The 14,492-nt window shown below is 43.3% G+C and overlaps 1 protein-coding gene across 7 annotated transcripts in view; it reads right to left on the reverse strand.

Annotated features, from left to right (window-relative positions):
- The window catches only part of DCDC1 (doublecortin domain containing 1), a 604,418-nt gene that overhangs the window by 335,442 nt on the left and 254,484 nt on the right, over positions 1-14,492 (reverse strand). For 6 of the 7 annotated variants that reach the window (XM_075927782.1, XM_075927785.1, XM_075927783.1 and 3 more), the window contains one exon: positions 11,321-11,413. The exons of the other annotated variant lie outside the window; for it this stretch is intronic. In XM_075927782.1, the coding sequence (XP_075783897.1) occupies positions 11,321-11,413 (93 nt within the window). The remainder of the gene's footprint in view (positions 1-11,320; positions 11,414-14,492) is intronic. 7 annotated transcript variants of the gene reach the window in all.

Consider the following 14,492-nt stretch of genomic DNA (forward strand, 5'->3'; position numbering starts at 1 on the left):
AGTCTGCACATGCTCCTGAAATGGGATTGGGGGAAGGACGCCCTGGTTACCAGACAGCCCCTATAAACCCTATGCCTTGCGTGGGTGACAAGACTGACTTCTGAAGGTTCAGCAATAGCTCCAGATGACTGAATGTGGCCATGATAAGCTCTATGTGAGCCCTGACCAACCAGTTGTCCAGGCAGGTGAAGACCTGAACCTCTCTGCAATGTAAGAAAGCCACCATCTTCCCAAGTACTTCATAAAAACCATTGGCGCGGCAGAGACGCTGAAAGACAGCACCCAGAACTGATAGTGGGAACCTCCCACCACGAAATGAAGGAACCTGAACTATGGCCACATGAAAGTATGTGTCCTTCAGATCGAGGGCAGTGTACCAGTCTCCTGGGTCCAGTGAAGGGATAATTGAAACCAAGGACACCATATGGAATTTTAATTTCTTGGGGTATTTGTTTAGACTTGTGTAGATCCAAAATGGGATGCAGCCCACCCTTGGCTTTCAGGATAAGGAAATAACAGGACTAGACCCCATACCACTGAACTGCAGATGTACCTCCTCTACCGCTCCTACCTTGAGGAGAATCTGCACCTCCTGACACAGGAGCTGCTCATGAGAGGGGTCCCTGAAAAGGGATGGGGCAGGGGAATGGGAAGTTGAAGTAGATAAAAACTGAATGGAATATCTCATCTTTATCGTGCCTAGAACTCACCTGTCAGCTGTGACTCGGGTCCAGGCATGGTAAAAATAGGATAAGCAAACCCCAAACATAGGGATAGGAACCAAAGAGGAGAAAAGTACCTTGCCCTCAGGCAAACTTTCAAAAATTCTTGCTAGGACCTGGTGACTGCCTAAAAGATTGGGCCTGGTTTTTAGTGCTGCCTCTCCTACTACCATTGATAATTTTGGGGGTGATGGCGACTTTGCCTACCACCCTTTCTATTCTTCTCCTGATTCTAACCTGGAGGATAGAAACTGGGGTGCAGAGATGGTTTGAAATGCCTCTGCTATGCTATAGTCATATAAAGGCCCAATGACTTTAATGTCACCCTGATGTCCTTCAGACTATGGAGCCTAGAATTTGTTTGCTCTGCAAACAAACCAGAGCCATCTAAAAGAAGGTCCTGTGTGGTACTCTGGACCTCAGGAGAGATCCCAGACACCTGGAGCCAAGAGTTCTGTCTCATAAGTATCCTATTGACATAGACCTGACCACAGAGTCCACGGCATTCAGAGCTGCCTGAAGGGAGGTTTGGGAAATTACCCTCCCTTCCTCTATGAGAGCCAGAAAATCAGACCTAGAGTCCGAGGGGAGTAGCTGTTTAAATTTGTCCATGGACAGCCATGTATTAAAATTGTAGCAGGCCAACACTGTCTGTTGATTAGCCACCCTAAACTGGAGGTAACCCAATGAGTACACTTTCATCCCCAACAAGTCCAACCTCTCAGAGTCCTTGGACTTAGGAGTGGAGTCCTGGTGATACTGGCATTCTTTAGCATTAGATGCATCCAGAGGTTGTGGATGCATATACAAATACTTGGGCCCCTTCAAAGAGACAATGTAGTGTCGCTTCACCCCGTAATAGTCGGGGGAATGGAAGCAGGAGTCTGTCAGACGGTTTTCATGGTGAAGGAGATAATCTTGATAAAAGGGACAGCAACCCTGGTTGCCCTCCCCCCAAGACAGAATGTCCATCATAGGATCTGCATACTCCACCACCACCTCTATTTGAAGACCCATACTCTGGGCCATATGCCTCAATAGGATTTGATGCGCCTTATTGTCATAGGAGGTAGCAAAGTCGCCACCTCAGCTGCCACCTCATCAGGTGATGATGAGTATGAGGGGTCCCACAGCTCCCCTTCTTCCTGTTCTACCTCTGGCACCGGTACCAGTACCACGGGTACATGCTCTTGATCACCAGTGCCAGAATGCTGTGAAACAGGTGACACTGGGCACAAAGATATCCCTGGAACCCAGTGCTGTTTGTTCTCCCTGAACTGGGTTGCTGGTGCATGTCCTGACTGGGAGCTCAGTGCTGAACAGGACTACACTGGTGTCCTGAACAGCTATATAGCAGGTACCTGCAACCCCGACGTAGTCTGAGACCACTGCACCCCTACAGTGGGATCTTGACATAGGGACATAGGTCCCTGCTGACCAGAGCGACCAACCTGGAACCCCCAGCTTGCATCTGGTGGTAGGTCCAAGGAGCCTAGAATAGCCACTGAGGCAAGACCTGCCAATGAGGAGACCAGTGTGGGGTTAAATCCTGCTTCCTCTCCAGAGGGACCTGTGCTGAGCAGAATTTCCTCTTGGACTGGTAGCCCTCCAGTTCCAACTCTAATGTGGATGTGGAATGTTGGGACTACAGAGGAGTGGTACAACACTGTACTGGAAGCGACTCTGCCTTGTACAGAAGCCCTCCCGTGACTGGTGCCAAAGGGAACCATCTCTGCTGATCAAATGGTTCCTCCTGGAAGGACTCTGCCTTGTACGGAAGCCCTCACAAGAGCAGTGGAGAGATCACTGGTCCCAGCTCCACAAATGGTGCTGACTAGGAGGACTCCACCTGGTACAGGAGTCCTTACCAGATCGGTGCTACGGTGAATGGTCCCAGCTCGGTAAATGATGCTGAGGCAAAAGGGAACTTCTTAACATTGGAGGCACTGGCCCTGGTACCAGTGACGGTGCTGGTGGAATTACTGGAGACTCATGGGAGGACACTGATTGGCCAGACATTAGCTCGATCAGGTCATGGGCAGCCTCATATGTCTCAGAAGTGGATGGCATTTCCACATCTGCCATGTGGCTCTCCTGGGATGGGCAATCCACTCGACGGGACTGGCGGATGTGCTGGATTCAATGGTGCTGTACTAGCAGGTTGTTTCGAAGGATGTTCCAACTCAGGATGTGACCTTTTAAGCCTCTTAGCTCTAGAAACAGAGGACTGTCCCCTTTCCTGCCTCTGCTTCTTCTGCACTGGAGAATGGGATCAGTGCCAAGAGGTAGGCTTTGGTGACCCACAGTGCTGGGGTGTCTCATACAACTCCTTCCTCGGAGCCAGTGCACTGTGCACCAACGAAGGCGCACTGGGTACAGAGGCCCCCGATTCTGGTCCTGCAGCCTGCAGTGTCTGATAGGAATCAAAAGGCACCTCCATTAACAGATTTCAGAGGCGGAACTCTCTGTCTCTTCTAGTTCTTACAGATCTTACACTTGTCTGCTAGATGGGTCACTCCCAAACACTTTAGGCAGGAGTCGTGCGGATCGCTCATAGGCATAAACTTCATGAATTGTCTGCACCACTTTAAGCCAGGGAGTTAAGGCATGCCCCGACTCCCGAGGGGGAAGAACCAAAACGGAGTCATCACTAGGAATTTAACCTCTACTTAATATTTCAGAAAAACTAACTACAAGAGCAACTAGGGAAAGCACACTTGCCCGAAACAAGAGACTCTAGCTCTGACAACCTCCACTGGCAGTAGGAAGGGACTGAGAGAGGGAATAGTCAGCAGGGTGCTATGTACCTAGCAATACTAGTGCCACTCTAGGAGTCTCCCCTGCCGACCTATGGTATCCTGCTAAAATCTTCCCGGCAACTGTGCATGTGGCGCTCACACTTCTAAATTGGAATGCACATGAGCTATCACTCGAAGAAGAATCATAACTTTCTGTCTGACATAATAAAGATTTTATTTATTTAATTTATGTGTTTATTTATTTATTTATTGCAATCCAGGAATCTACATGGAAATCATGCTCCACAATTGCCTAATACCAATTTTGTATTATTTTTTTCATTTATAGCGTATGCTGACAATTTCATGGCATAAATCTGTGCAAAAAGGGCTAGGTTTACTATTTTTGCATTACAGTAGTTTCTGCAGTATCTTATGATTAGCTCACTATGTCTTCACATTATAAACTACTATTTTCCCCTAAAAACAAAGAACGTTGTTAATGTTTTTCTTTAGAGTAGCAACATAATTCAAACAAATACAAAAAGAGATGTCTAAACTCTCTGGTGGATGATAAAATATTCATCTACTGTGAAAACTCATTTAAATGTTGATTTGAATAGTAAAAATAATTCTGTATTATAAAATGCATTGACAAAAGATTTTTAAAAAATCTTAACCCAAGATATGACTGCACTGTCGCCATGGGGTGAGACTGCAGCTTGAGTAGACAACCCCAAGCTAAAGCTGCAGAATCACGTGTGTTAGTATCCTCTAGCCACCCGAGGAATTACCCAAGCTTCCAAGATGTCTTATATAATAGGTTCACCATTCAGTCACCATGCACTGAGGCCCTGGCTCCAACTCTGCTAGCCACCATCCCTCTAGCTATTGCAAAGTACTATTAACAGTTCATTTGTGGCAGGTCAGGTGCAGCCAATGTTGTGTACTGCAAAAGTTGCTCTTTACCAAGGAAACCCATTCCTGCCACCATTTAGTACTGGTGTTGTGTAACAGTGTAGCACATGTCTTTTAAGAAAAACAACTTATTGTTCAAATTTTGCAAGTATGTGTGGGGAGGGGGTGTCTTTTTACTATATTTGTCAAGTCCTTAGTTCGAGTAAATTGTTACACCTCATGGAATGAGTCATTTCCCACACGATTTGTCTGGTCACTGTATATCTTTCCTGTGAAGTTCCTACATTAGACATCTGCCCTTCCCTTAAATACTGAGTTGTGACATAGAGCTTGCCACCTTTCATGCCATGCAAAAACAGAGCCCACCTGAACACACTGTGGAGAAGGGGAAAACAATGCAACTCCACCTAGACCACTATGATGGCAAGCAAAAAATTCCTTCTCAACAAAAGAGTGGCTAGTATAATGACCTTGGCAGCTCTAGACCAAATCTGATATTTTACTCACATACAAGCGTGGTACTTTACCATATAAATGGAAGGGAGGATGGGTGCTGTCTTAGCCTGCTCCACGCAAAAGGGAGGGTGAAGGTACAGGGCTGCCTCTTATAAGCCTCTCATTCCCAGGGGATGAGTCAGTGAACACACTGATCCTTTTAAGCTATTTTAATCCCCACACCTCCATACCAGCCCTTTATTCAGCCAGCCATCCAGCCAAATACTCCCTCCCCACCATCCATTTAAAGCTGCAGGGTGTTCATTTTTAGCTCTCTACCTAGCCATTTGTGAGGAATAGAGGAAAACAGAAACTACTTGGCTGCTACTTCTCCTCCCATGCAGGTGGGCACAGAATGGCTAGCAGAGCTTTGGCTATACCCTTTCAATATGCTGGCCGGTGCACCGGAGCTGACAGAAAGAGAAGTAGGGCTGATGCACATTGTTTTCACCCTGGCAGAAGAAGGAAGCAGAAACCAGCTTGTGGCTTCCTCTGTCCTGCTTGTGGTGCAGAATAGCTACATGCTTACTCAAGTCCCACTTTGGGGTTCTAAATTAGTTTTTTAGGAAGTTTTACTAAGTGAAACCATGGGAAGGAAAAACTTCTTAACTGTCAGCATGGTTAAACACTGGAATAAATTGCTTAAGGAGGTTGTGGAATCTCCATCACTGGAGATCTTTTAGAGCAGGTTGGATAGACATCTATCAGAGATGATCTAGACAGTGCTTGGTCCTGCTGTGAGGGCAGGGAACTGGACTCGATGACCTCTCGAGGTCCCTCCCAGTTCTAATATTCTATGCTTCTATTATTCTATAAGGAAATACAAACATATGAGAGATACTTTAAACAGCATTTTTCAAATAATAATTTTGTGGTGAAATCCTGGCCACAGTGAAGCTGACTGGGGTTTTAACTGTTGATTTTCCTTAGGGCCAGAATTTCATCATCAATATGAAAATCTAGAAGAGAAAATGAGCCTAAGAAAGAACGGGAAAGGATCCATTATGGACACTTCAACAAAGAAAAGGGATGAAAAGAGGAAAAAAGAACATGACTGATGTGTGGAAAATGTATGATCTCGTAAGAGTACCACTTATGAACCATGCATATATGTAAACTACAAATTTACATTGCTGAATAAAGAAAGGTAATCATTAGTCAAAATGGTTAGACAGAAAAGCTCCCGTGCACTTAAGCTTTGTGCGTTCTTGACATTGTATGTGGATGAGTATTCTAAGGGTTGCCATTTCAAATAAGTTATTACATGAATCTGCAATCTTTGGAGAATGATAAGATTTCCACTTTTCCAAGGTAAGTTATTTGCATACATAAACAGTCCTAGAGATCCCTGATTTTGGAAGATTTCTAAGGTTTAATTTTCTCTCTGTCAGTCCTAGTAGGGAAGTTTCAGATGTTAAAAGAAAAATCCAAATTTAAATAAAATGTGTTCTGTCAAGCACATCTCTCCAAACGCTTGTCACCTTAGAAGAGTCCTAAATCATTATATCAATGAACCAGGAGCTTTGCAACATTTACTCATGCTGCTATCATTGGGAATTCTGTCTTAGAAACTTGCAGAAAGGTAAAACACACTCCACAGAAAGGAGACTAAAACATTCATTCTTACTCAATATCTCGCCAAGCAGGCGTATTCCCTTTGCATCTTGATATCATAGCACTAGAAATCTAGAAGCCTCTGTTCATTGGCTGAGCCTTAGTCAGGGGGTGGAGCTATCAGGAAGGCCAGGGCTTTATAAAGCAGTGAGTCAGTGAACAGGGAGCTTTGTGAACAGGGGCAGCAAACAGAGAGTTTTGAGAGGGAGTTTGGAAGGGGAGTGGGAAGTGGACAAGGTACACTTGCCATTCTTTATAGTTTACTTTAAAGGTTTTAATTAAAACTTCCTGATTTAACTAGAAACTCTATCAATAACTTAGGTAGCTTGTATGAGAGACTGCAGGCAGAAGCCCAGCAGCAGAGTGGGGGCTATCCTATTTATAGCACTCAGTGTAGCATGTATGATTACCTGCCCTAAGGGTGGGTGGCACATGTGTGCATTCAGTGCAAGGAGCTCCTGGATTTCAGAAACTGCGTACGGGCTTTGGAGGCTAGGGTGGCTGAACTGGAGGAGCTGAGGGAGGCAGAGAGGTATGCTGATGAGGCTTTCTGGGACACTGTAGAATTGTCCCACCTCCGGTCAGACAGCCTCTGTGCTGTTAAGGAGGATGAAAGGCTCAGGGAAGGAGAGCAGTTAACGGGAGCAGAGGGAAAGCTTCCCATAGTTAGGACCCTCCTTCCAGATGTTGGGGTATCCTCTCACACTGAGGTTACCTCTCCAGTCATTAGGAAAAGGCAGGTGTTAGTAATGGGAGATTTGATCATTAGAAATGTAGCTAGCTGGGTTTGCAATGACCGGGAGAACTGTATGGTGACTTGCCTGCCTGGTGCGAAGGTTGCAGATCTCTCAAGGCATCTAGATAGACTTAGGTGTAGTGCTGGGGAGGAGCCAGTGGCCATGGTACATATAGGTACCAATGACATAGGGAAGGGTAGCAAAGATGTCCTGAAGGCCAAATTTAGACTGCTTGGAAAGAGACTGAAATCCAGGATCTCTATGGTGGCATTCTCAGAAATGCTTCCAGTTCCATACACAGGGCCAGGTAGGCAAACAGAGCTTCAGAGTCTCAATGGGCGGATGAGACAATGGTGAAGGGAGGAGGGGTTTAGATTTATAAGGAACTGGGGAAACTTTTGGGATAGGGGGAGCCTATACATGAAGGATGGGCTCCACCTAAACCAAAGTGGATCCAGGCTGCTGGCACTTAACCTTAAAAAGGTCACAGAGCAGTTTTTAAACTAAGAGATGGGGGAAAGCCGATGGGTGCAGAGGAGCATGCGAATTGAACACAGACATCTCTTAGAGGACAGTCTATTGATAGAGATTCTCTAGGTTTTAGTCAGGAGGAAGAGGATAAAGTATGGGCCAGATTAGACGAAAAACATTCACAGAAAAAGAATCATACATCAGAAAAGGGCAGACAAATAAACAGAGAGAAGTTTTTAAAGTGCTTGTACACAAATGCTAGAAGTCTAAAAAATAAGATGGGTGAATTAGAATGTCTCGTGTTAAAGGGCGATACTGATATAATAGGCATCACAAAAACCTGGTGGAGTGAGGACAATCAATGGGACACAATCATTCCGGGGTACAAAATATATCAGAAGGACAGAACAGGTCATGCGGGTTGGGGAGTGGCACTATATGTGAAAGAAAATTTAGACTCAAATGAAGTAAAAATCTTAAATGAATCAACATGTTCCATAGAATCTCTATGGATAGTAATTCCCTGCTCTAATAAGAATATAACAGTAGGGATCTATTATCAACCACCTAACCAGGACAGTAATAGTGACTATGAAATGCTAAGGGACATTAGAGAGGCTATCAAAATAAAGAACTCAATAATAGTGGGGGATTTCAACTATCCCCATATTGACTGGGTACATGTCACTGCAGGACGAGATAAAAAGACAAAATTTCTTGATACCTTAAATGACTGCTTCTTGGAGCAGCTGGTACAGAAACCCACAAGGGGAGAGGCAATTCTCGATTTAGTCCCAAGTGGTGCGCAGGATCTGGTCCAAGAGGTAACTATAAAAGGACCCTTTGGAAATAGTGACCATAATATAATAACATTTAACATTACTATGGTGGGAAGAACACCTCAGCAGCCCAACACTGTGGCATTTAATTTAAAAAAGGGGAACTATGCAAAAATGAGGAGGTTAGTTAAACAGAAATTAAAAGGTAGAGTGACTAAAGTAAAATCCCTGCAAGCTGCATGGACACTTTTCAAAGACACCATAATAGAGGCCCAACTTAAATGTATACTCCCAAATTAAAAAACATAGTAGAAGAACTAAAAAAGAGCCACCGTGGCTTAACAACCAAGTAAAAGAAGCAGTGAGAGATAAAAAGACAGCTTTTAAAAAGTGTAAGTCAAATCCTAGTGAGGTAAATAGAAAGGAGCATAAACACTGCCAAATTAAGTGTAAAAATGTAATAAGAAAAGCAAAAAAGGAGTTTGACGAACAGCTAGCCAAAAACTCAAAAGGCAATAAAAAAATGTTTTTTAAGTACATCAGAAGCAGGATGCCGGGTAAACAACCAGTGGGACCCCTGGACGATCAAGATACAAAAGAAGCACTTAAAGACGATAAAGTCATTGCAGAGAAACTAAATTAATTCTTTGCTTCAGTCTTCATGGCTGAGGATGTAAGGGAGATTCCCAAATGTGACCCGTCCTTTATAAGTGACAAATCTGAGGACTTGTCACAGATGGAAGTGTCATGAGACGAGGTTTTAGAATTAACTGATAAACTTAACAATAACAAGTCACCGGGACTAGATGGCATTCCACCCAAGAGTTCTGAAAGAACTCAAATGTGAAATTGCAGAACTACTAACTATGTAACCTATCCATTAAATCAGCGTCTGTATCCAATGACTGGAAGATAGCTAATGTAACTCCAATATTTGAAAAGGGCTTTAGAGGCGATCCCGGCAATTACAGACCAGTAAGTCTGATGTCAGTACCGAGCAAATTAGTTGAAACAATAGAAAAGAATAAAATTGTCAGACACAGGGAAGAACATAATTTATTGGGCAAAAGTCAACATGGTTTCTCTAAAGGGAAATCATGTCTTACTAATCTATTAGAGTTCTTTGAATGGGTCAACAAACATGTGGACAAGGGGGATCCAGTAGATATAGTGTACTTAGATTTCCAGAAAGATTTTGACAAGGTCCCTCACCAAAGGCTCTTACGTAAATTAAGTTGTCATGGGATAAGAGGGAAGATCCTTTTGTGGACTGAGAACTGGTTAAAAGACAGGAAACAAAGGGGAGGAATAAATGGTAAATTTTCAGAATGCAGAGGGGTAACTAGTAGTGTTCCCCAAGGGTCAGTCCTAGGAATAATCCTATTCAACTTATTCATAAATGATCTGGAGAAATGGGTAAACAGTGAGATGGAGAAGTTTGCAGACGAAACTAAACCGCTCAAGGTAGTTAAGACCAAAGCAGACTGTGAAGAACTTCAAAAAGATCTCAAAAAACTAAGTGATTGGGCAATAAATTGGCAAATGAAAGTTAATGTAAACTAATGCACATTGGAAAAAATTACCCCAACTATACATATAATACGATGGGGGCTAATTTAGCTACAACTAATCAGGAAAGAGATCTTGGAGTCATCGTGGATAGTTCTCTGAAGACATCCACGCAGTGTGCAGCAGCAGTCAAAAAAGCAAACAGGATGTTAGGAATTATTAAAAAAGGGATAGAGAATAAGACGGAGAATATCTTAATGCCCCTTATATAAATCCATGGTACGCCCACATCTGGAATACTGCATACTGATGTAGTCTCCTCATATCCAAAAAGATATACTGGCATTAGAAAAGGTTCAGAGAAGGGCAACTAAAATGATTAGGGGTTTGGAATAGGTCCCATATGAGGAGAGATTAAAGAGACTAGGACTTTTCAGCTTGGAAAAGAGGAGACTAAGGGGGGATATGATAGAGGTATATAAAATCATGAGTGGTGTGGAGAAAGTGAATAAGGAAAAATTATTTACTTGTTCCCATAATATAAGAACGAGAGGCCACCAAATGAAACTAATGGGCAGCAGGTTTAAAACAAATAAAAGGAAGTTTTTCTTCATACAGCACATAATCAATCTGTAGAACTCCTTGCCTGAGGAGGTTATGAAGGCTAGGACTATAACAGGATTCAAAAGAGAACTAGATAAATTCATGGAAGTTAAGTCCATTAATGGCTATTAGCAGGGCTTGACAAACAGCAGCGAAACCTACTCGCCAGCCCCACATTGCGCATGCGTGCGCGGTCGGTGAATAGGGCGACCGGCTGAAATCTACTCGCCATGGGTGAGTAGATTCAGTGATTTGTCGAGCCCTGGCTATGAGCCAGTATGGGTAAGGAATGGTGTCCCTAGCCTTTGTTTGACAGAGGGTGGAGATGGATGGCAGGAGAGAGTTCACTTGATCAGTACCTGTTCAGTTCACTCCCTCTGGGACACCTGGCATTGGCCACTGTTGGCAGACAGGGTACTGGGTTGTACAGACCTTTGGTCTGACCCAGTATGGCCATTCTTATGTTCTTATGTTCACTGCTTTCTTTAACAGAAAACCACAGTAGTACATTTTGAGGTTAGGAAATATGAACTCACCATCTGTACATGGGAAATGAGTATTTAAAAATGCCTTGTATCAAATCAGTAAGTAGTAGATTATTTAAAATACCACCTGTTTTAGTTATATGCAGGGATTGAAATCAGTTTTATATTCACATACAGATGATAGCTCTCACTGTCTTTGAAATATTTTTCTAGGTTTATCAAAACATTTAACTGATATTATTCACTTACTTTTTCTTGCTCTAAATATAATTCCTCTGTTGTCATTGAAAGAATACATTTTTCTGTGATTTCCTCTCTCTGACCATCAATGACAAAATCCACCTGAAAATTTTAAAATAATTTCTTGAAATGTGCATAAAATGCTGTTAATCGCAATGCTTATCTACAACAGTGAAACCATTTTAATAGGACATTGAAATAAATCTTCATACACAAGATCATTCACAAAATATTTATTCTTTTGCCATTTGAAAATAGAGATTTATCAACACTATAGATACAGTTTTGATTAAGAATATACATGAAAAAGCTCACACTTTAGGAAGAATTATCTAACTTTGATTAGATGAAATGATTAATTTAATATGATAGTTATTTTGAAGTGGCAAACAGTTTTTAAGATATAACTAATACAGATAATACTAGTTTCCAGTCACTCTCTACTATATAGCTTAGAGTGTGTGCTTGGGGTGTTGCTAGAGCAATAGTACCTTTGCAGCGAGATGGCCACACCTCTTTTTCAGGTGGTCAAGTTGCACTGGTCCACATGCCATACTCAACTCATACAGTTGCCTCTTCGTAGCCACTTGGAACAGTGACGGGTACACCCTGGTTCCTGTTCTTGGCCTACCAGCTGAACACGGTGCAAGTAAGATTCTTTAGCTGGTGAGGGGAACATCCTTCCTCATCCTTGTGTTGAGTGACCAATGGCGGATCCGTTGTGAGGATGGAGGATGAACCATGACCCAGACACCTTCAGGTGGATGACCTGCTGGGACCTATGCTTTGATAGATGGCCACCCAATTGTCTTGGACCTCCCTGCCATTGGTTCCAGGCCATGCCTTGGTCAAGCATCATGTAGTCACTGATCTTCAATGGCATCTTCATGTAAAACTCTATCATGAATAGGCTCTTTCCTTGGATAATCAACACTACCTCCTTCTCTTTTCATGACTCATGTCCATGACTCAAGTCCTTCGGTGATCAGCAAGTGACAACGGGGGCAGGCTTGTGCAGCTAGAAGCCTCTAGTCACAATCTGGCAGAGAGGCAGCAGCAGCAAAATGGTCATCATGCACTTGGATGCCCTAACAGCTGTAGCTGTGACTGAGCAGTCCTATTTAGGACCCACTCTGCTGATCTACAATGGAGAAGGGTCTAGAAAAGGTGCTCTAAAAATAGTCTGTCTCAACCTAACCTGCCTGGTAGCTGCAGCCGGGGAGAACACCTTTCAATTCACGGGGCAACATTAAGAAGAGAAAAACATTTACACTTAGATTTGGAACCTGGAATGTGAGGACACTGACAGACAATGACAAGTCTGACCAGCCTGAGTGCTGAACAGCTCTCATTGCTCAAGAGCTGAGGAAGTTAAACGTTAACATTGCTGCTTTGAGTGAGACCTGGCTAGCCTATGAAGGCCAGATTAAAGAAATCAGTGATGGCTATACTTTTGTTTGGAGAGGTAAACACAAAGACAAGCACCACATGCATGGTGTCAGCTTTGCTATTAAGAATAGCTTGATAAGTATCCTCAGTGAATACCTTACTGGTGGCAGTGAACATTTAATGATGCTACATCTTAGGCTAACTAACAACCAGTTTGTGACAGTCAGTGCTTACGCTCCCACCCTACAAGCTGACGAAGATACCAAAGAATGCTTCTACACACACCTCAATAGCATCATCAGAGGTGTCCCTGAAGAGGACAAGCTTGTACTTCTTGGGGACTTCAGTGCCAGAATAGGTATTGTGTACCACCTGTGGAATGGTGTATTAAAGATCTGGAGAAATTCCACCAAAGGTACCTGAGGAGAATATTGGGCATCACATGGCAGAACAGACAGACCGACGTTAGGTTCCTTGCAGAGGCTGATTCCTGCAGCACTTATGCAATAGTCGCCCACATGCAGCTATGATAGTCTGGTCATGTGGTCAGGATGCTGAACACACTCTTGCCTAAACAGATTTTCTATGCTCTGCTGAGGACCAGGACAATGTCTCATGGCGAGCAGAGGAAGCACTACAGAGATGTCCTTAAGAACACCTTGGTAAAGTGCAACATTGATGCTGACACCTGGGAGAGGCAGGTAAAGGATCGGGTAACCTGGAGGACCACAATCAAGAATGGTGCCCGACATTTTGAGATCAAGCATCATCTTTGTGAAGAAGATCAGAGAGCCTGATATAAGGAGAGTGTCTGGGCTCACATTGGCACTGTTGGTGTCAGCACCAATGGAGACAGAGACCTCACGTGCAACTACTACCAGACAGTGTTCCTTGCCAGAACTGGCCTAATTTCTCATCTTCACACTCATCAGTAATAGGCATCCAAGGGGAAATCTTACTGGATTCTAGGGATCCCAGAGAGACTATATAGCTTGCTTAATAATAATAAATTCTAGTTCTCTGGGTTGGGAGAACTCTCCATGGTGATGCTAAGAGAGAAGTGGCCCCAACCACATATTTTCCCTGTTGCAATAGTTTTCTGGTGAGATTTCCCTGCCCCTACTCCAGTCTAGATCACTAAATAGGAGGGCCACAAAGCTTGGACAGAGCCCCTGTTTCTTCTGCAGGAGCAGATTCCTAACAAACTGCACAAGTGCACCACCTTTATTTCTGACATTCTCGGGTTATCAGTCTGTGAGAACTGACTGGGTAAAATCCTGGCCCACTGAAATCAATGCAATCTTTTCCATTGAATATAGTGGAGCCAGGATTTTACCAACTGTCCTACACTTTGGGTAGATTTGGGAATACACAGGTTGGAATAAGCTTTTATATCACATACACAGAGTCCAAGTCTCTACACAGGTAAAGTATGTGATGGGAGCTTGCTACTGGGAAGCTACATTGTCAGATGACTGGACAGTGGTACATCCTTTGGTGTTGATGAGCATAGCTGATAGTAGTACTGGAAGGACTGAGGACGACTGGGTAACTGTTCAGGCAACTGTACAAGTTAAGGTTGATTAATGATAAAGTATAGTGAAGTTGCAACCAAAAGCTTTCCACCATAAAACCAAGGTTTTATTCTTACTACCCACCATGGGAAGCAGCACAATTAACTGCATACAAAATGATGTCTTTCAAATGACAAAACACATTGTAAATGTCCGTGTAGCTTTCTGAATACAACAGAATAAACCTAAAAACAAGATGCATACTGTGGTAAGATAAT

This window comes from Pelodiscus sinensis, chromosome 4, assembly GCF_049634645.1.
Source record: "Pelodiscus sinensis isolate JC-2024 chromosome 4, ASM4963464v1, whole genome shotgun sequence".
In the NCBI taxonomy this organism is placed as follows: domain Eukaryota; kingdom Metazoa; phylum Chordata; order Testudines; family Trionychidae; genus Pelodiscus; species Pelodiscus sinensis.